The 21,836-nt window shown below is 55.0% G+C and overlaps 1 protein-coding gene across 6 annotated transcripts; it reads left to right on the plus strand.

The window, feature by feature from the left end:
- The first annotated feature begins 3,473 nt into the window (after positions 1 to 3,473).
- On the plus strand, positions 3,474 to 20,546 carry JAK3 (Janus kinase 3). 6 transcript variants are annotated; one of them, XM_047697911.1, is made up of 24 exons: positions 3,475 to 3,576; positions 6,203 to 6,399; positions 6,849 to 6,972; positions 7,290 to 7,401; positions 7,590 to 7,735; positions 8,158 to 8,452; positions 9,045 to 9,167; positions 9,268 to 9,425; positions 10,091 to 10,202; positions 10,450 to 10,636; positions 11,148 to 11,275; positions 11,494 to 11,625; positions 12,524 to 12,608; positions 13,391 to 13,518; positions 14,244 to 14,376; positions 14,452 to 14,603; positions 14,731 to 14,881; positions 15,579 to 15,718; positions 15,826 to 16,015; positions 16,461 to 16,585; positions 16,858 to 17,030; positions 17,487 to 17,604; positions 17,949 to 18,068; positions 19,215 to 20,546. In XM_047697911.1, the coding sequence occupies exons 2-24, from the start codon at positions 6,216 to 6,218 to the stop codon at positions 19,320 to 19,322; spliced, it is 3,324 nt and encodes a 1,107-aa protein (XP_047553867.1). In that variant the 5' UTR covers positions 3,475 to 3,576; positions 6,203 to 6,215; the 3' UTR covers positions 19,323 to 20,546. The 6 variants fall into 6 exon arrangements, with proteins under 6 accessions (XP_047553909.1, XP_047553867.1, XP_047553885.1 ...); XM_047697929.1 differs by having other exon boundaries at positions 3,494 to 3,576; positions 6,207 to 6,399; XM_047697947.1 differs by lacking the exon at positions 3,475 to 3,576 and adding an exon at positions 4,843 to 4,862 and having other exon boundaries at positions 6,207 to 6,399.
- The last annotated feature ends 1,290 nt before the right edge of the window (positions 20,547 to 21,836 follow it).

Raw genomic sequence — 21,836 nt, forward strand, 5'->3', positions numbered from 1 at the left:
ATAAGAATTCAATTGAATTTTGTATATTAAGTTTTTAACTTGTGAACTTGCTAAATAAATTTATTAGTTCTAGTAGTTATCATAGGTTCCCTTGGGCTTTTTACATTATATTATAATCATATCATCTGCAAACAGGAAGTTTAACTTCCTCCTTTCTAATCTTTTACCTTTTATTTATTTTTCTAGCCTCATTGTAATGACTATGACCTCTAGAGGGATGTTGAATAGAAGTGGTAAAAATGGACATCCTGGTCTTCTCTCCAATCACAGCAGGAAACAATTCAGTCTTTCACATTAAGTAAAATATTACCTATAGTTTTTTCTTGTAGATGCTTCTTATCAGATTGAGGACATTTCCATTTACACCTATTTTGCTAAAAGTTTTTATGAATAGTTGTTGAATTTGGTCAAATCTTTCCTACATCCCTTGAAATGATCATATGGTTTCACTGTGTGTTTTTTTAAAGTTTTTAAAAAATATTTTATTTATTTATTTGAGAGAGAGAGAGCACAAGCAGGGGGAGCAGCAGAGGGAGAGGGAGAAGCAGGCTTCCCACTGAGCAGAGAGCTGGATGTGGGGCTCGATCCCAGAATCCTGGAATCATGACCTGAGCCGAAGGCAGACACTTAACCAACTGAGCCACCCAGGCGCCCCTTCACTGTGTTTTGAATTTGCATTTCTATTAATATGAGTGAGGTGAGCATCTTTTTCTGTTTAATATTTTTAAAATATTTTACTTATTTATTTGAGAGAGAGAGTGAGCAAGAGGGAGCACAAGCAGGCTGAGGGGCACAGGGAGACGCAAACTCCTCACTGAGCGGAGAGCCTGATGTGGGACTCGATCCCAGGACCCTGAGATCATGACCTGAGCCAAAACCAAGAGTTGGACACTCAACCCACTGAGCCACCAGGCACTCCTCTTTTTCTGGGTTTAAAGCGAGCCATTTGTATTTCCTTTTTTTGTGACTTCTGGGTTCATATTCTGTTAAGTTATTGGCATTTTCTTATTGTTTTCTAGGAGGTACTTGTATAATGAAGATATTTTATTTGTAATATGATTTCACATTTGTTTCCAGTTTCATTTGTTTATATTTTGACTGCATTTATGGGCTTTTTGTCAGCAGAAAGTTTGGAATGTTTACATCACTAAAGTTTCCAATTTGTTCTTTTTTTTTTTTTTTTTTTAAGATGTTGTTTATTTATTTGACAGAAAGAGAGCACAAGGAGGGGGAGCAGGAGACAGAGAGGGAGAAGCAGCTCTCTGCTGAGAAAGGAGCCTGATGCCGGGCTTGATCCCAGGGCCCTGGGATCATTACCTGAGCCAAAGGCAGATGCTTAATTGACTGAGCCCCCCAGGGACCCCTTTCCTGAAACTTCCTGATGGAGCCTTCACATACCCCTCTCTGGGGCTGAGGGTGTCACCTTTGTCCTGACCCTCTTCCCTTCCTGCTCATTCTCAAAATGTCACAGTGACCATCACACTGGAGTTGTCAGCCCCTAGAAACTCACTGTCTTTCCTGGAGGGCAGGAGCCTCCATCTCGGCGCCAGGGATAGGAGTAACATTTGCATTCCTCTCTGCTGAAGTCACCCAGGAAGTAAAAGAAGGATATTATCGCTAAGTCCCTGTGCAGAACTTCCTGCCTCTAGCCTACTGGGGCTCCCCCTGCACCGAGGTTACACTCATAACCCTCCCTCCACCCACAAGGCCCCACAGATGCTTCCAGGCAAGTCTCAGAGCAGTAGGTCCCTAACATACTGTCCTTCTCAGAAACGCTGTGACCTGGACCCCTGGTCCCGTCTCCCAGCCTTTGCCTGGGCTGTTCCCTCTGCAGGAGCTCCCCACACCTCCAGATTACTCTTTGGCTAATCTCACTTGTCCTTGGATTTCAGTATCAAAGCCATTTCCTCCAGGAAGCCCTCCCAGACTCAGGGCCTCTCCTAGCAGCCTGGAGGGCCCCTGAGATAATTATTGGGTTTATGATTATTATTTTAAGTTTATTTATTTATTTAGGGATGTCTGGGTGGCTCAGTCAGTTGAGTATCTGCCTTCAGCTCAAGTCATGATCCCAGGGTCCTGGGATCGAGCCCCATGTCGGGCTCCCTGATCAGTGAGGAGCCTGCTTCTCCCTTCCACCTCCACCCACCATGCCTGTGCTCTCTCTTGTTATTTCTCTCTCTCTCTCTCTCAAGTAAATAAATAAAATCTTTAAAAAAAAAAAAGATGTTTATTTATTTATTTAAGTAATCTCTGCACCCCATATGGGACTCAAACTCATGACCTGGAGATTGAGAGTCGCATGCTCTTCCGACTGAGCCACCCAGGCGCCCCCCCCCCCCCAAAGCCATGTTTGTGCCAGGACCTCTAATGGGATTATGGAGATGAAAGAGTTCTCTAAAATCTATCCTCCAGGGGCACCTGGGTGGCTCAGTCATTAAGCGTCTGTCTTTGGCTCAGGTCATGATCCCAGGGTCCTGGGATCAAACCTGGCATCTGCCTCCCCACTCGGTGGGAAGCCTGCTTCTCCCTCTCCCACTTTCCCTGCTTCTTCTGGTCCCTTTCTCACTATGTCTTTCTCTGTCAAATAAATAAATAAAATCTTTAAAAAAAAAATCTATCCCCCAAACTCTACTTTCTGGGGTAAGGACACTGGGTCAGTTCTCACGGAGATGCTGCCCTAGCCTCCTGCCTCCACGCATGACAACTTCAGGGGCGTGGAAAAAAGTGATCAGACCCGACCCTGCTCACGGCTCTATTCCCTCCAACTTCTTACCTCTTCCTGCCATTCCTGCCTCCTCTCGGCTCAAACTGCTCATCTCAGTCCACCTCAGGGCCTTTGCACTTGTGGTGACCTCCACCAGGTGGGCTCTTTGCTCCTCCTGCTTCAGATCCCAGCTCAGTTAATCATGACCTCTGCACAGAGGTCCCTCCACTGCCATCGCCTTCCTTTCCTTGTCATCCATAATTAGTAATTGTCTCTCTGGCAGACCAGAAGGTAAGGTGAGCCTGTTTCTAGGCTGGGCATAGGGCATGGTGCGCAGAATGGGGCCGTCATTCCTCCTAGCGTCTCATGGGAGAAATACCTGAAGAACTTGACCTGTCTGGCAACTTTCCTGACTCCTTCCTGGGTAGATCTAGCCCAGTTCCCTTCCCTGCGTGCGACATTAGTTCTGCTTAAATACCCAACCCAGATGTGCCTCAGATGGGTTAACTGAGGCCCAAGGAGCTGGGGCATTACCAGGGCCCCCCAGGGAATGAGCAGTCCAGAGCCTGCTGGGAACCCCTCTGTGACCAGGGCCCTTCTCTGTGCCGTCACTCCTCCCTTTAGGTCCAGGGTTTCCAGTACCCTGTCTGAGGAGGGCCACTGCCCGCAGAGGCTTCTGGAACTTTTCTGCCCCTCTGCGGCCAGGCCTTTTCCCCTCCCCGTCCCCATCCCCCACATGGCCACAACTTTCAGTAAGTGACAGCAGCTCAGGAAGCTGAGGGGCCCACACAGGAAGGAGCCCAGTGGGACTTTCCTCCGGCAGCCGAACGGCTCTGCCCTCCTGTCCTTAGTCCGGGCTTCCCAGCTGCCAGGTAAGAGCTGGTGGGGCCACATGGCTCTGGGGTGGGGGTTGGGGATACTGTGCAAAGGGTTGTGGCTGAGGACAAGGCAAGGCCTCTGAGGAAAGACACCAGACAGACAAAAGCTGGGCGTGGCGGGCTCCGTGGCCTCTGGCACAGTGCTCCCCTCTCCGGGCCTCAGCTTTTATTGCATAAAATGACCTCAGATTCCCAGCTCTCTGGACTTAGATGAATCCCTGTACCTTGAGCCTGGAGTTCACGGCCCCCAGGGGCACAATTCCCTTCCTCCACCCTCCCAGGACCCAGGCCAGAGCCTAGGGTGACCAACCAACTGTAGGGTTTGTGGGACTTTGGGTGCTAAGGCAGGGGAATCTTTCTGCGTCCCAAACACCACCTCTGGCTTTTTCCTTTTTTTTCCCCCTCAAGATATAAAATATATACATATCTTTAAGATTGATTTTAAACAAAATGCACAAACTGTGTGATTCCATTTACATAAAGGTGCAAAGACCATGATTGAGTCCACTCTTAGAAATAGGACAGTGACGACCTCTGGGGGGAGTGAGAGAGGCCCCAGGGCTCCTGGGACTGGGAATTCCTTGTTTGGGAGCTGGTGACATGGGGGTGTCCCTAGGGGAAAGTTCCTTGCCCCTCACGCCCTCCCTCCCCCTCAGGAACTGCTAAACCACTGTGTCAGGGACCTTCCTTCCCAGTTTGGCTGGCCTCGGTCAAGTGCTCGCTGGGCATGTCACCAAAGACAGTGCCAGTTAGTGAGGATTAAAAACGTTGACCCCTTGGGCTCAGCTCAGCAAACCAAGGGAGGTGGGGAGTCAGCGCATCTCACAGCTGAGAAAGTGGCATGTCAGCAATGGGAGCCCTGCCAGGATCATGAAGCTTGAATATGGTGGGGTTGGGATTTGAACCCAGAGCCTAGGGTCTTCCCAGCTCCAGGCTTTTCGGCTGGGTTTGCTAAAACCTCATTAATGCTGTCCCCTCCCTCATCTCCTACTATTATTCTGGAACGTGGTTTTTTGTTTTTAAGATTTTTATTTATTTGAGAGAGAGAGTGAGTGAGGGGGAGAGAGAGTTAGATCACAGGAGCACAAGCAGGGGGTAGGGGCAGAAGGAAAGAGAGAAGCAGATTCCCCTGCTGAGCAAGGAGACTGATCTGGGGCTCCATCCCAGGACCCTGAAATCATGACCTGAGCCAAAGGCAGACACTTAACTGACCGAACCACCCAGGCGCCCCTGGAACATGGTTTTTTACCCAATATTTTCTTTGCATCTTCTTTATTCAGGTCAGTGTAAGCGGATCTTGTCCATCTACTACTGCCTTTTCCCTGCTGGGCTTGAAGCCCAGCCCTTCCCTCTGCCTACCAGGGGTCCTGAGGTCTGGGAATAAAGGGTGAGAGGCAATTTCCTCCTGGGCTCATTCCAGGGAGGGCTTCATACTACAGGGGCTTAAACAGTGGGAGTGATAAAGGATACAGAGAAGGTAATGGTGGTGGGCAGATAAGACACAGAGATCCCTCCTGGTGCCTGGGTGGCTCAGTGGGTTAAAGCCTCTGCCTTTGGCTCAGGTCATGATCCCAGGACCCTGGGATCCAGCCCTGCGTGGCTCTCTACTCAGCAGGGAGCCTGCTTCCCTTCCTCTCTCTCTCTGCCTGCCTCTCTGCCTACTTGTGATCTGTGTCAAATAAATAAATAAAATCTTAAAAAAAAAAAAACAGACACAGAGGTCTCTGCTATCGACAGTCATCAGTCTGGATCTCCTATCGACAGTCATCAGTCTGGATCTGATGCCTGTCACAAAGAATAGATCATACCAGCTGCCAAAGCTTCCAGCCCCAGCCCCAGAAGAGCTTGAGTCTCCTAGACCTGCAGGAAGTGATGGGCCACCCCTATCCCCTTAAATCCTCCCCCCCTCAATGGAACCAGTATCTATCTGCTTCCTGGTCAGCAAATCTGTACACTTGTGATTGATTGCTCATGCCTGCCTGGGGCAGGGGCATTGCGGTAATTAAGGTGGGAAAGCTGCAGTTTGGCTGGATCTCTCCGCCCTGGACTGACAAAAATACACACAAATTATGTGCATCAACCAAAGTAAGAAAAGAAAAGAAAAAAAAGAATTCACACAAATTAAGAGTGTAGAGTATCTTCCAGACCCCAGCATAGCCTTGCCGGGGGGGTTATGGCTCCTTACCTATCTTGCACACTCAGCTACCCTATTTCTCTCTTTCTCCATCTCTGTCTTTGTTCATTTGTTTTTAAATATTTTATTTATTTATTTGAGAGAGAGCATGCTTGAGAGAGAGCATGAGCAGGGGAGGGGCAGAGGGAGAAGCAAACTCCCCACAGAGTAGGAAACCTGATGTGGGGCTTGCCGTGGGGCTCGATCTCAGGACCCCAGGACCCCAGGACCATGACCTGAGCTGAAGGCAGACATTTAACTACCGAGTCACCCAGGCGCCCCTTTCTGTCTCTTTCTCTTTCTGTGTGTCTCTGCTCCTTTCTCCTCCCTCTTAAATCAGCTTCAGCCCTACCTTCCCTGCAGCATCTCTGTGCCCCCCACACCCCTAGAAGCTTCGTAGTCTTGTTCCGTCTGGCCAGAACTGAGTGGCTGCCTCTGTGTGTCCAGACAGGCTACACCTATGGCGCCTCCAAGCGAGGAGACACCCCTGATCCCTCAACGTTCCTGCAGCCTCTCATCTTCAGAGGCAGGTGCCCTGCACGTGCTGCTGCCCCCTCGGGGCCCTGGACCCCCACAGCGCCTATCCTTCTCCTATGGGGACCATTCAGCTGAAGAGCTGTGTGTTTGGGCTGCTAAGGCCAGTGGTGAGTGGTTCCCTAGAAGGCTGGGCCAAAGGGAGGGGTCGGGCTGTGGGAGGCCCAGCTTGGGAGCTGGAATAGCTGTCAAGTGGAGTCAGCTTTAGAGCTGGGGCTTTGAGGGATGAATAAGAGTTTGGCAAAGGAGGAAGATGCTCAGGGAAAGGCTGTGAAAAGACTCAGAGGTGCATGAGGGCATCTCTTGACATAAGGTGTACAGTGTGGAAGGAGCACTCTGGGGAGAGGGGCAGGGGGCCCCAGGAAGCAGGTTGTGTGTGAATTCTCTGCTGAGGGCAATGGGAAGCCATGGAGTGTGCGTGTGAGTGGGGGTGTGCTCAGGGCGAGAGCCAAAGGTGAGAAAGAACCCTGCAGGGATGCATGCGGCTCCTAACCATGGCAGCCCTGCAAGGGACAAGATGGGGAGACCTAGGAGGATGCTGATGGGGGCATTCCCTCAGGCATCCTGCCTGTGTACCACTCCCTCTTTGCCCTGGCCACGGAGGACCTGTCCTGCTGGTTCCCCCCGAGCCATATCTTCTCCGTGGAGGACTCAAGCACCCAAGTCCTGGTCTACAGGATCCGGTAGGAAGCACATCACCCCTACCCCCACGGCCATGGGTTAAATGTTACCCAGAGGGGATGCCTTTTGTTGAGGGCAAGGAGAGTTTAATACAACGGTAATCCTACAAACTTATCATCTCCCTGCACTTCCCAGCGGGTACCCCCAGGGAATTTGTGATCCCTGCTCATGGCCCAGATGAAGAACTGAGGCCAGAGGGTGTCCCTTGCTTGCCCAAGGTCACTTAGCAAGGCAATGGCACAACCTGGGCTCTGTGAGGTCTTGGCACGGTCTTCCACCCCTCCGTACCCCTACTCCAGGCTTCTCCCCTTCTGCTTAGCTTTTACTTCCCCAACTGGTTTGGGCTAGAGAAGTGCCACCGTTTCGGGCTACGCAAGGACTTGGCCAGCGCCGTCCTTGACCTACCAGTCCTGGAGCACCTCTTCGCTCAGGTAAAAGCCTGCATGGGGCTCAGCCCAGGGTGGGGGTGGGGGGGTCCACAGGGCAATAACAAGGCTCGAAGTTTGGGCGGCCTTGGCTGACCCTCTCTATGGCAGCCCAGGGTTGGGAATCGACCCAAAGGTGGGGGGGTCTGTAGTGCAATATCAGGGCTCACAGTTGGGCTATGACCGGCCCCCAGCATCGAAATGACCTGGTGAGCGGCCGCCTCTCCGTGGGCCTCAGTCTCAAGGAGCAGGGGAAATGTCTCAGCTTGGCGGTGCTGGACCTGGCCCGGATGGCCCGCGAGCAGGTTCAGGAACCCGAGGAGCTGCTGAAGACTGTCAGGTGAGGGTTTCCAGCCTGTGATACCCAGCGTCTAGCTGGGAGTGAGCAAACGTGGCTCCGCTGGGCCATCCCTAGAGCTCAGGATGCCGTGAGGCTCCCCACACACAAGCCTGCGGTGTGTGCATGTGACCCAGGACCCCACCAACCCCTGAGGCTCCAGTCCCTACCTCCCTCCTGCAGCTAAAGGCCTGTGTGTGTGTGTGTGTGTGTGTCTATGTCCGTCTGTCTGGTGGAGCCCAGTGGCCCTCCCCACACTGAGGTCCTTCCCCCAGACACGTCCTTGAGTGTCTCTGTGTGTGCCTCGTGCCCCCCAGGTGAGGCTACCCTTCAGCCCTTCAGCTAAAATTTGGGTTTGTGTGTGTCCCTGTCCGTACCTGTGGAGATCCCTCCCCACAGTGAGGACCCGCTACCCCCACTCGTAGCTACAAGGTCTGCCTGCCCCCCGACCTGCGCGAGCTGATTCAGGGCCTGAGCTTCGTGACGCGGAAGCGCATCCGGAGGACCGTGCGCCGGGCCCTGCGCCGTGTGACCGCCTGCCAGGCTGACAGGCACTCGCTCATGGCCAAGTACATCATGGACCTGGAGAGGCTCGACCCGTCCAGGGAGGTCGAGACCTTCCCCGTGAGCCTCCCCGGGGCTGCTGGTGGTGAGGATGCGCAGGGGCTGCTCCGAGTGGCTGGTGACAGCGGCATCGCCTGGAGTTCGGGAGGACAGGAGGTGTGGGCGGCTGCTGGGCAGGGCCAACGGCGGGGGCGGAACATAGGAGGGAGGGGCAGGAGAGTGGGCGGGGTGAAGGAGGGGAGAGACTGTGAGGGTTCCGACCAGGGCCGGTTGAGTGAGAGGTGGGGCTGAGCGGGGTGGGGGCGGGAATGAAAAAAATGGGCGGGACTTGGGAGGGAGGAGAGTGGTTGGGCGCGGGGCTCAGGACCCGGTTAGCTGAAGGCTGGGGGAGGAGTCAGGGCTGAGACGGGGCGGGGCTCCCGGCTGGACTGAGAGAGCCCGGGAGGTGGAGTGGAGCTAAGTGATGGACGGGTTCCGGGAGGGGACCGGACGACCGAAGGAGATGGGGTTTAGCAGGGGTATGGTGGGAGACATTGGGGATGGGGTGGAGAGGGTTTGTGAGGGGTGGGATTGATAGAAAGGGCCGGGGTTTGGCAGGGGAGACGTGGGAAGGGACCGGGGCTGGGAGAGGCCGAGAAGGTCAGGGTTTACGCCGTGGGTTGGTGGGGTCCAGGCTTCCAAGACAGACTTGGGGGCTCCGAGGGGACGGGACCGCCAGCTTCAGCCCTCCCCCCAACCCCGTTCCCAGGCCCTCCAGCCCTTCTGCGACTTTCCAGAAATTGTGGACATCAGCATCAAGCAGGCTCCGCGTGTTGGCTCGGCCGGGGAGCACCGCCTGGTCACCGTCACCAGGACGGACAACCAGATCCTGGTGGGTACTGGACTATCTTCCTTTCCCGCCTAACCCCGACTGCGGGGATGCGGGACGGTCGCCTTGGGGCCGCAGCGGGCACTGACGCTGATCATCACAGGAGGCGGAGTTCCCGGGGCTGCCCGCCGCGTTGTCCTTCGTGGCGCTCGTCGATGGCTACTTCCGGCTGATCTCCGACTCCAGGCACTTCTTCTGCAAGGAGGTTGCGCCGCCACGGCTGCTGGAGGAAGTGGCCGAGCAGTGCCACGGCCCCATCACGTAAGGGCCTATCCCCTCGGAACTCGTTTCGAATCTTGCTCACTGTCTCAGTGTCCTCTCCTCCCCAGGAGTGTTGGACAGGGCTCAGGCGCTGGAACAGTGCCTCATTCATGGTTGGCGCTCAGTGAGACTAGGCTCTCCCTTTTGCTGTCCCCCACAGCGACTTCCCTTTCTCTTGATTCCTCAGTGCCCCAGGGTGGATTACTGGGGTGGATGGCACCAGGTTCTTCCTGTGATCTCTTCTTTAATCCTCTAGTAGAGCCCTGAATTTTGGCTCATTTTATTTATTTACTTTTAAACAAGTATTCCTGTTTTGTTTTGTTTTTAAAGATTTTATTTATTTATTTGACAGAAACACACCTGGAGAGGGAACACAAGCAGGGGGAGCAGGAGAGGCAGAAGCAAGCTTCCTGCTGAGCAGGGAGTCTGATGCTGGGCTCAATCCTGGGACCCTGGGATCATGACCTGAGCTGAAGGCAGATGCTTAACGATGAGCCACCCAGACAACATTTTTGGCTCATTTTAAAAGTAGGAAGGATTCAGGGAATGTTAGGCAGCCAGGGTCCCAGAGCTTCAGAGGGACCAGGATTAGAACCCAAGTCTAGCTTGGGTTTCTCTGCCTCCATCTCTCTGTCTCTGTCTTTTCCTCCCGCCTTTCTCCACAGCCTGGATTTTGCCATCAACAAACTCAAGACCCAGGGCTCACGTCCCGGCTCCTACGTTCTCCGCCGCAGTCCCCAGGATTTTGACTGCTTCCTCCTCACTGTCTGTGTTCAGGTTGGTCCACCACTAGGAGCCAGGTGAGCAGGGAGGACTTCCTGAAGGAGGGGACATTTGAACTGAAACCTGAAAGATGAGTCTTTCATCTTTGCTGCTTGAGGAAGGGGAGGGTAAAGGCATTCTTAGTGGAGGGAACAGCATATGCGAAGGCTTGGAGATTGGAATGAGCCTGTGGTGCTCGAGGAAGATGGGGTGAGTGGAAGGTACTGCCCACTTGCACTCAGGGACCACTCCTCTTTTGCAGACCCCCCTGGGTCCTGATTACAAGGGCTGCCTCATCCGCTGTGACCCCACAGGAACCTTCTCCCTGGCTGGCCTCGGCCGTCCCCACAGCAGTCTTCGAGAGCTCTTGGCAGCCTGCTGGGATGGCGGGCTGCACGTGGATGGGGTTGCGCTAAGCCTCACTTTCTGCTGCACCCCCAAACCCAAAGGTGAGCCTGTCCCCTACCCTGAGCTGAGCAGTCAAGCTGGGGTCCTGCTTTGTGTGGCAAGTGGCAGAAGCCATGGGTCCAGATGGTTTAGGGAAGAAAAGGGGGTTTATGGGCTGGTAGTGTAGATGCCATCTTCAGGCACGACAAGGACCCAAGAGCTGATCCTGGCTCTTAGACTCTCTCCATCTCTTGCCTCTTCCTCTGGGTGAATTTCGCTCTCAGACAAACCACAGGCATGGGACAACTGTGAGCTGTGAGTTCTTCAGAGTCTTCTAGAATTCCTAGCAGGACTGAGAGTAGGTTGCCCACAGCATTGCCTTCTCATAGGGAACCCCCCCCCCCCACACGACTGGGGCTTCCTGTAGTCTTAAATAAACCACGTACTCTGGGGTCCTCATCTCAGGGTTGGCTGCTTCTGGGGGAGATCCCAAATTGAGGCAGGGAGTGAGCAAACCTTAGGGGACCTTGTATCTCTGACCTCCGTCTTTCTCCTGCTACCTCCTCCCCACAGAAAAGTCCAACCTGATTGTGGTACGGAGGGGTTGCAGCCCATCCACTTCATCCCCTCTTCAGACCCAATCCCAAGGCCATCTGAGTCAGATGACATTTCACAAGATCCCTGTTGACAGCCTGGAGTGGGTAAGCAGCCCCAGGAAATGGGTGGGGGGACCTCAGTTGGGATCCAGACCCTGGGTCTGCATTGCATCTCATTTACATCTGTGCTGTGTGGCTTCAAGCATGTGATGTAACCTCCTTGTACCTCTGTTCATTATCTGTAAAGTGGGGCCAGGACCGGGGGCCAGGATCCCACCAGGAGCCCCCTTACCAGCCTCTCCTGTTGCCTCCTCACCCTCCAGCATGAGAACCTGGGTCATGGATCATTCACCAAGATTTACCGGGGTTGTCGCCATGAGGTCGTGGAGGGGGAGGCCCGGGAGACAGAGGTGCTGCTCAAAGTGATGAATGCCAAGCATAAAAACTGCATGGAGGTGAGTGCGATGGGGACCAGGACTTTGGGGTCAGGACTGGCTGGAGAGAGAGTTGTGGATTCAAAGAAAGTTAAAAACACATGGGTCTTTAACACAACAGAAATGTAGCTGCAGCATCTCTAAAACATGAAATACAGAGGGATCAGGGAATTTAGATGCAAACAGAAAGAGTACACTGAACAGAAGAAATAGCCAGTGCAAAGGTCCTGCGGCAGGGTTGTGCCTGGCATGTTTGTTTTCATTTCTTAAGATTTTATTTATTTATTTGACGGAGAGAGAGCGCACAAACTGGGGGGAGGAACCAAGAGAGAGAGAGAAGCAGATTCCCCGCAGGACCCTGGGATCATGACCCAAGCTGAAGGCAAAGGCTTAATCGACTGAGCCACCCAGGTACCCCTCTGCCTGGCATGTTTAAAGAACAGTGAGGAGGGGGCATCTGGCTGGCTCAGTTGGAAGAGCACATGACTCTTAATCTCAGGGTTGTGAGTTCCAGCCCCACACTGGGTGCAGAGATTACTTAAATAAATAAAACTTAAAAAAAAAAAAAAGTGAAGATGGGCCAGTGGGCTGGAGAGGAGTGATCAAAGAAGAGGGGAGTGACGTGGATGGAAGGCTCAGCAGGTTGGGCCACCCAGGGAAGGCTTCAGCCCTCCTTGAACCCCAAGTCTCCCACTTCTGTGTGAGAGACCCAAGGTAGATTACCGTGGGGACTTCCAGCGCCCATCAGAAAACCATGATACAGAGTCCCATGTGTACCAGTGGTGGACTCCAAGGTCAAAGGAGGCCTGTGGTGAGGCATCCTCCTGAGGTTGATTTGTGAGCAGCAAGTTTGGAGCGCTTGGTCTGACCCTGGAGGGGGAGGAACCCATGGACCTTTTATCCCTTCTCCTTTCCCCAGTCATTTCTGGAAGCTGCGAGTCTGATGAGCCAAGTGTCATACCAGCATCTCGTGTTGCTCCATGGCGTGTGCATGGCTGGAGAGAGTGAGCAACTTTCGCCCCTGCGCCCAACCTTCCCCACTGAGAACAGCTAAAACATCATTAGCCATACAAATCCAGAGCCTGCCCTGGCTGGGCTCCTCTGTCCCCCGGGGGGTCCCTCACCCTCTTACCTGTGTCCTTCATTTGCCACTCTTGGGGCAGCCAGCTCCAGGCTCCCACAGATACCCAGCCTCGCAGAATTATCTCCAGTCAAATGGGCCTGGGATCCAATCCCACCTCCCTGTGTACCACCCCCCTCCCTGCAGTTTTGCAAGGGCCAAGTTACCTCTCCAAGCCCCAGTTCCACCAGATCAGTAGAGTAGCTTTCTCTCGTGGGGCTGGGAGGGGCCAGGAGCTGCACTTACAGCGTGGAACGTGACAGGCGAGGCGGGCTGATACGTGATCTACGTGATCGTTATCGTGATTGTGGGCGTAGGGGCCGCGCAGGGCACTGTGGGCGGTCAGAGGCCGCCAGCCCAGCTTGGAGGTTAGGCAATGATTCTGGATAGGCAAAGCTAAGTTCTAAGCAGAGAAGGCAAAGATAAAGAGAGAACATGCAAAGGGCTGGAAGTGAGATGTGGACAGAGCTCAGTGCCATCCAGGCATCTCGGGGCAAGCTCCCATACAGGAAGTGAGGAGGAGGAGAGGAGAGGAGGGTAAGGACCGAGGGAACCCTCAGAACTGAGAGCTCCATAGCTCTCACCTGGGGTGGGGCGGGGGGGCGGAGCCTGTTCCCCATGGATTCAGTCCTGCCTTCCAGCCCTGCCCCTCCCTGCTGCTGCCAGGTATCATGGTGCAGGAATTTGCACACCTGGGAGCGCTGGACACCTACCTGCGCAAGTCTGGCCACCTGGTGCCAGCCAGCTGGAAGCTGCAGGTGATCAAACAGCTGGCGTATGCCCTCAACTATCTGGTGAGTGCTCCTCTGCTTCCGCTACCCTCTGGGCACAGAATAGAGGGCCAATTGAGAGTGGGCTCTGTGGTAGGCATAGGAGTTTGGCAAGGATACAAAGGGAGGGCATTTTAGACTGAGGGAACAGCAGACGTACAGGCTCAGAGGTATAAGAGCAGGAGAAGGGAACAGGTAGGTGGTCATTGGTGGATTTCAGGGGGAATAGTGAGCCATGAGGCCAGGCAGGGGGAAGGCTTCCCAGAAGAGGGAACATGGGAGCTGGGTCTTGAGGGTTGACTAGGAGCTCATCAAGTGGAGAAAAGGAGGAGGGTGTCTCAGGTTGAGGGCACAGCCTGGGCCCAGGCCTGCAACTTAGAAGATGGGGTGCACGTCCTGGGATGCCTCCAGCAGTTCAGCTGGCAGGAGGCTGGGGTAAGGGCATGAAAGAGAGAATGTCAGAGATAGAGTGAAGGAGTATCTCAAAGGACCTTGACTGCTAGGCTGAGGACTTTGGACTTTATCCTAAAGGCAATGGGGAGCCTCTGGGTGGCTTTGAGAGGAGGGACATGGGGCAGCATAGGGGATGAACCAGAGGAGGCAAGACAGGCTGCCAGTAGTCTAGGGAGTGGTCTAGAAGTATGGTCTGAGCAGCCACAGGTGGGCTTTGAAGGCTATGTAGTGGCTTTCCAGCCATACTATTCATTCAGCAAACCCTCCCTTGCATTCCCTATGCCTGGCCCACCTAGGAGGACAAAGGCCTCCTCCATGGCAATGTCTCAGCCCGGAAGGTGCTCCTGGCTCGAGAAGGGGCTGATGGGAACCTGCCCTTCATCAAGCTTAGTGACCCTGGGGTCAGCCCTGCTGTGCTAAGCCTGGAGAGTAAGTCTGGAAGGGTGGACGGAGGGACCTAGTGGGGCAGGGAAGCAGACCCCTGACCCCTGCCCCACTCCCCAGTGCTCACAGACAGGATCCCATGGGTGGCCCCTGAGTGTCTCCTGGAGCCCCAGACACTCGGCTTGGAAGCTGACAAGTGGGGTTTTGGTGCCACAGTCTGGGAGGTGTTCAGCGGGATCCCGATACCCATCAGCACCCTGGATCCTGCCAAGGTCAGAGCACCTGTATTGGCCTCTAGGGGGCTAAGGTCCAGCTTGGGGAGGATGGGCTGGTCTGGGGGGCAAGGGGACTGCTCCTGAGGGTACACTGGGAGTGATCAGCCCCTCTCCTCAACCTCAGAAGCTCCAGTTTTATAAAGAACAGCAGCAGCTCCCTGCCCCCAAGTGGATGGAGCTCGCCATGCTGATCCAACAGTGCATGGCCTACGAGGCAGGCCAGAGGCCCTCCTTCCGTGCCATCATCCGTGACCTGAACAGCCTCATCACTTCAGGTGCCCACTGGGCCGGGCAGGGTGGGCAGGGCTGGCCTATCATATGAGGCCCCGAGGCAGGGAAATAAAGTGAAATTTGCATGCAGAGCTGGCCCTGTGTGCTTGGCAGGGTTGGAGTGGTTGGTGAGTATATCAGTCAGCATGAGCCTCAGCCACTGCTGTAACAAACAGACCCCCCCTTCCCAAGCTCCAGGTTGACCATGGTGGATATTTACCTTTCATTCCATGACGGTGTCCAGGTCAACAGGTGCCTTTCCCTTTTTGGCTCCACCCATCCCATTGCCTCAGGTCCCTGTCGCATCCTCTGCAGACAGAGAGAGAGAGAGAGAGAGAGAGACTGTGGAGGGTCCCATGCTAGGTTTCCATGTGCCAGGCCTGAAAGGGCAGCCAGTTCTTCTCCCCCATCAGCCTGAGCTCAACCATGTACCACACTTCACCTCAGTGGAGTCTGGGAAGTGTCCTTCTGTCTCCAAAGCTATACATAGTTTGCACAGCCTGGAGAACACATAAGGGGTTGGTCTGCCTTTGCCCAGCCGACCTCCTTTTCCAGCCCCCTGCAAGGTACCCTGAGGCTTGCAGGGGCCCTGCCATAATGGGCAGAGAAGGTAAGTGTGAAGATCAAAGTGCCCTAGCAAGTCAGCTTAGGAGGGGGACCCAGGGCCCAGTGTACTGGTCACTTACTGCCTGTGCCCCGCAGATTATGAGCTCCTCTCAGACCCCACACCTGGTGCCTTGGCGCCCCGTGATGGGCTATGGAATGGCGCCCAGCTCTACGCCTACCAAGACCCTACTATTTTCGAGGAGAGACACCTCAAGTACATCTCACAGCTGGGCAAGGTGAGCTGGGCCGGACTGGGGTGGTGGAGAAGCCTGGTGCACATGGACACCAGCCCTGCTGCAGGGAAGCCCCCGTGCACGTGGACACCAGCCCTGCTGTCCCCCAGGGCAACTTCGGCAGCGTGGAACTGTGCCGCTATGACCCGCTGGGTGACAACACAGGCGCCCTAGTGGCAGTTAAGCAGCTGCAGCACAGCGGGTCAGATCAGCAGAGGGACTTCCAGAGGGAGATCCAGACCCTCAAAGCCCTCCACAGTGACTTCATTGTCAAGTACCGCGGTGTCAGCTATGGCCCAGGTGAGCCATTCCCAAACGGGTGCTCTTTGAATCCCACACCCGCATGCTCCTGCAGTGACATTCTAGGGTGGCCTGGGGACACCAGGAGGGGCGCGACTGACGCTCTTGTTTATCCAGATCTGGATCGCCCGCGGGTTCGAATTCCCACTCTCTTCCTTAGCAGCTGGGAGACCTTGGGCAGGCGATTTAAACGATCTGCGTGTCCATTTCTACACCTGAAAAAGGGGTCATTATCAGGTTTAAATGAATCAATGTATATCATAGAAAGTACTCAAGAGCCATTGGTGATAAGCGTCATGGTTGCTGTTCCCATTTTATAGAAAGCAATATTGAGGCTGGGAGGAACCCAGGGCCATACTCTGATCCGGGAGGAAGAATCGGGAGGGGCAGTGGGCAGAGCTGGGCCCTGCGGTGACTCCTCCCAGCCTCCCCCCCCATTACCTAGGCCGCCAGAGCCTGCGGCTGGTGATGGAGTACCTGCCCAGCGGCTGCTTGCGGGACTTCCTACAGCGGCACCGCGCGCGCCTCGATGCCAACCGCCTGCTCCTCTACGCCTCGCAGATCTGCAAGGTGCGGGGCGTGCCCGGGGCCCCGGGGTCTGAGGTGGCCCAGTCTGGGCGAGGGTCTGCGTGGAGTCGCGGGGAAGGCTAAAGGTGGAAGTTTCGGGTCCAGGTCAGGCTGGAGGAGCAGCTGAGTTAGAGCTGAGGTCGGGACTGGAGTGCAGGATGGGTCCGGGGCAGGGTTAGGCTTGGGTTCTGGGATGGGTTTGGGTTGGATTCCAGGTAAGCCAGGTTGGGCCCCTGCGGGTTGCGCTAGAGTGTGGCCCTCACGCTCGCCTGCAGGGCATGGAGTACCTGGGCTCCCGCCGCTACGTGCACCGCGACCTTGCCGCGCGTAACATCCTTGTGGAGAGCGAGACGCACGTCAAGATCGCCGACTTCGGCCTCGCCAAGCTGTTGCCGCTCGACAAAGACTACTACGTGGTCCACGAGCCCGGCCAGAGCCCCATCTTCTGGTGGGGACCCCGCCCCGGCCCACCTCTCCTCCCCGAGACTTCGGCCCCTACCTCCCTCCTACCTTTTAGGGCCCGCCATGGCCCCGCCTTCCCGCAGTCTGGCTCCTCCCCCTAGCGTGCTGGTCCCGCCCCTCGTCGCTGGCCCCGCCCCTGCTCCTACTGCTATGGCCCTCCTGACCCCGCCCAGGCCCCCCCACTTCTCCCCACTACCCTGGCCCCTCCCCTACTTCCACTGTCCTGGCTTGCCCCTCCTCCCCACTGTCCCGGTTCTGCCCCGGCCCCGCCCAGACCTTCCGTAGGGTGGGAAACTACCCCATCCCACAGGCAGGGAAACTCTGACACCGGGGCTGGGACTGACCTCTCACAGTTGCCCCCCAGCTTCCTCCGCCCAACGTTGTTCCTTTTCCCATACTCTCCCTCGCTTTCGCATCCCACGACTTCCTCGTCCCCTTCCAGGTACGCCCCAGAGTCTCTCTCTGAGAACATCTTCTCGCGCCAGTCGGACGTCTGGAGCTTCGGGGTCATCCTGTACGAGCTTTTCACCTACGGGAACAAGAGCTGCAGCCCCTCAGCCGTGAGTCAGCACCCCTGGATCGCCAGAACCTTCCTGGCCCATCCCTGCCCTGTTTGTGCCGGAGTCCCTCTTTTTGCTCAGTGTCACCTTGTCCCAGCATTATATAGGCCCTTTATAATGGGGAGGACCGCTCTTCACTAAGGCTGACGCCCGCTACCACGGACAGCCCCCTTCCCTTCCATCACAGATGGCCCGTCTCCCCGCCGCGCCTGACTCTCTCTCTCCCTTCACTATGCCTGTCCCCTGCCCTGCCTCCTCTACCCCCTCCCCAATCACTGGCCGCCCCTTCTCCCTCCTTCATGGATGGCGCCTCCCCCACCACGGGTGCTCCCTCTTGGCCCCAGGAGTTCCTGCGGATGATGGGGATGATGGGATGTGATCGAGATGTCCCGCCCCTCTCCTGCCTCCTGGAGCTTCTGGCTGAGGGTCAGAGGCTGCCGGCGCCTGCTGCCTGCCCTGGTGAGGTGAGTGCTGGAGGGCCTGCCTCAGTTTCCCCCTCTGGATCTTCCTAGGGAAGCCAGCTGGTCCCTTTGGGTTTCCCCCGCCTGCTATTATTTCTTGATTGAGAGCATACCCTGGGGCATGAATCTGAAAGGGATTTTGGCTTCTATTTTGCTGTTCTCTCACTGTATTGCAAGTCACAAACACTTTCAGACCCTCAGTTTGCCCATCTCCAGAATGGGGATAACAATGCCTTATGGGGTGGTGGAAGTTTAGACAAGTTGACCCCTCTCCCTTGCTCAGCTTAGGGTCCAGCTGACTGTCAACTTTGTAAATGTTAATGACTCTTACAGTTTATCTTCACAACTTCTGTGGAAATGTCCGACATGAGGCTGGTCATTCATAAATTGATCTGCCCAGGGGCACCTGAGTGGCTCAGTCAGTTAAGCGACAGACCCTTGGTTTCTGCTCAGGTCATGATCTCAGGGTGGTGAGATCAAGCCCTATGTCAGGCTCTGCACTTGGGGCAGAGTTTGCCCAAGATTCTCTCCCCCTCTCTCTCCTAACCCTATGTGCTCTCTCTCGCTCTCTCTCAAATAAAATCTTTAAAAATCAATCAATCAATAAATTCACCTGCCCAGACCACAAACGTTTATTGAGTACTGACTGTGTGCTGCGCTCTGGGCTGGGTGCTGGGGACCCAGCAGGGGACAGAACAGAAACTACCCTGCCCTCCTGGTAACCAGCAGAGGCTAAGAAGAACATTCTGGTGGTTACTGGTGTTTAGGAAGAGTTGAACAGGAGGAAATGAGGGGGTGAGGTGGTGGTCAGGGGGACCTTTTAGAGGGAGGAGGAGGAGGAGCCTACCCATGAGAAAAGCTGGGAGAGGGCATTCTCAGCAGTGGACACAGCATGTGCAAAGGCCCTGAGGAGGGAATGAGTTTGATGCATTTAAATAATGAGATGTGGGCAGATGTGGCTGCAGGGAACAAGAGAGGAGGTGATGGAAGGAGACAGGAGGGCATGAGATTTTGTTCTAAGACCTGTAGGAAGCCATGGGAGGCTTTGGAGCAGGGGAGGGATGGAATCTAATTTATATTTTGAAACTGTGAACAGGAGTCCTTCTTACCGCTCATATGTGACCCTGTTGTCTCTTCCCACTCCCTCAGGTTCATGAGCTCATGAAGCTATGCTGGGCCCCTAGCCCAAAAGACCGACCAACATTCAGTGCCTTGGGCCCTCAGCTGGATGCACTATGGAGTGCAAGCCGGGGGTAGCAGAGAGTGTGAAACTCACGCCTTCCCTGCTTGTCCGGAGGAGGAAACCCACTCACTTCATTTTTCTATCTCCTGCACACACACCTCTGGGTTCTAGTCTTTGTGGACTGGCTGTGTGACCTGGGGCAGAAGGTTGCCCCTCTCTGGGCTTTCTGCTTCACAGAGACCCCCGTGGGGCAAATGACATTGCATTTGAGGGGCACCCCTGGTTTGTGGGGCAGCAGTAGTCTTGTGGCCTCGGGAACTTGCAAAGATTCAAGATGAATGCCTTGGTGGGACCTGCTGTGTGCCTCACCCCCAGAATACAGGAGCCAAATTTAAGCCCCTCCTATCTGCCTATCCTCACAGGGTTTGGCCCTGAGCTTCCTGTCTCAATGAAGACCTTGCAGAGCTTTAAATATATGATCTCAGCTTTCTGTTCCTTCCCCCCACCCCTCGCATCCCTCTTTTGCTGGAGGGAGCCCCAGAAAAAAGCAGCTGCCAGGGTTGGAAATTCACTTTGGGCGGGGGGAGGGGAGCCTGTGTGACTTTTTGGGATCGTGTGAGGGGCCAGGAGAGGCTGGGGTCCCAGTCCACCCTAACTGTACCAGAGTGTCCTGGGCCTTCCCTTTGCCCACATGAACACTGGGACCCTTTCTGTCCTAACCGGAGGGTCACGCAGTTGATGACGCTGGAGACTTACTGGAGCTTTTCAGCAGCTGAGGAAAGGAAAGGCATTTTTGGCAGAGGGAACAGCATGGTGAGAGTGAGGAGGCTTAGAGTACAGAAGTTAAGAGCCCAGGTGTTGGAACCCATGGTTCTGCCACTTAATTGCCATGTGATGGTGGACACCTTGCCTCCCCTACGGGTGTCTCAGTTTCACCCCCTATACAATGGGCAGATAAATGGTCCTGGTCTCTTCCTGTACAAAAGCAGCTTCTGGAGGATTGTGAGAAGGCATCTGGTGGAGGTTAAGCCGCCCTATCCCCAACTCCTCACCTGCCTGCAATCTTTTCTGCCACTTTTACCCCCTGGAAAATTCTTATTTACCTCTCAAAATCCCAGCTGTCACCTCCTGGCAGCCTTCCCTGTGGCATACTCTGCCACTCCTCACCCACCCTGTACTTCCCTCTGACCGGAAGGCTGGGGGTCTCTGTCCAGATCTGTCTCTGACCTGGAGGCTCCCGGGGGGCTGGGCTGGGCACAAAGGGGACTCTGGGAGCATTCATTGAATGAATAAAGTTCAATGGAAAGAATAGTGTGTTGCTGGACTTGGGTGATGGGTAATTTTGGGGAGTGTATAAGCTGGGCAGGAATGTGGCTAGGGCTGGGGGATGGAGATCCCCTGGGGGCCACATTGGAGGCCTCAGGGCTGGCTGAGGGAGGAGAGACACGGTGGAGCATTGGCTGGGGTCCTGGAGGACAGAACCCACCCCCAGCTCCAGCTGCTGGCCTTGGCTCTGTCCTAAGGAACTGATTACAGGCTCTTGGTGGGTGGAAGGAACAGGCTGCTCTGGGGGGGTCAGAGGGCAAGGTTGGGGTGGGAGGCTGTGGGGAGGGGTCCAACATCAGTGGGGGCCAAGCAAGTCTCTCCCAGGATGGCTGGACAGATCCGAGGAGTAACAGAAAGACAAAGACCAAGAGAGACTGAGAGAGAGAGACAGGGCAGGAGAGAGAGAGTGTCCCTCCCTCTCCACTACTCTCTTAGCGCAGGGAAAGCCACCTGCTTTGATGAAAAGCAGGAGGGGGCTGCTCTGGGCTCAAGTGAGAGGGTTTTTAGCTCAGGCTCTCCCTTGCCTCGGATGGAGTGTCCTCCCTTCTCTCCACTCTAGTTTCCCTCCTTGGTAAACCAAAGTTATAATGAGCAAACACAGCCAGCTGCCTTCTGGGCCCTCCAGTCCCTGCCCCGTCCAAGGAGACCCCAATATGGGAGAGACAGAGCCAGCCAACAGCCCCAGCCCCAGCCTCCTGTGATCATGGGCAAACGTGGCGATCCCTCTCTGAGGCTGTTTCCTTATTGGTACAGGAATAAGGACAACAAGATTCTGACTGCCCCTGGTCTCAGATGGCTGGCTGCCCAACCACCACCATGTGGAACCATTCTCTGGTCACCTAGTTCCCCTCTCTAAAGTGGCTGTTGTTGCTGAAAAGATTCCTGAGCCAGTGCTCCCCTGGCGGAGGCATCCAAGGCCCTGACCCAGGCAGAGAGACAGGTCAGCCTCTCAATAACCAGTGTTGAGGTTAAAACCACCGTTTGTGGTTCTTATATGATTGCAAGATCCCCTTCAGCACCACCCATCAGGAAACGCTAGAAAAGTAAAGGTTAATTACTTACAAGAGTTACACAGCCGACCTAGGGCTATACATTGAGGTCATTGGTGGAAACAGGGAGCCAACTCAGGGCTTGGGGCTTTGCTTTTATTGGGGTCTGGTGAGGGGGGCTTGGGTTCCCCCGGCTCACTCTTTATTGGTGGATTTCAGACATGGTGTGAATTTAATGTTCTGAGCTGGTTGGCATGCAGCTCCCTTCCCTGG

The sequence above is a fragment of the Lutra lutra genome, chromosome 1, assembly GCF_902655055.1.
Source record: "Lutra lutra chromosome 1, mLutLut1.2, whole genome shotgun sequence".
Classification (NCBI taxonomy): domain Eukaryota; kingdom Metazoa; phylum Chordata; class Mammalia; order Carnivora; family Mustelidae; genus Lutra; species Lutra lutra.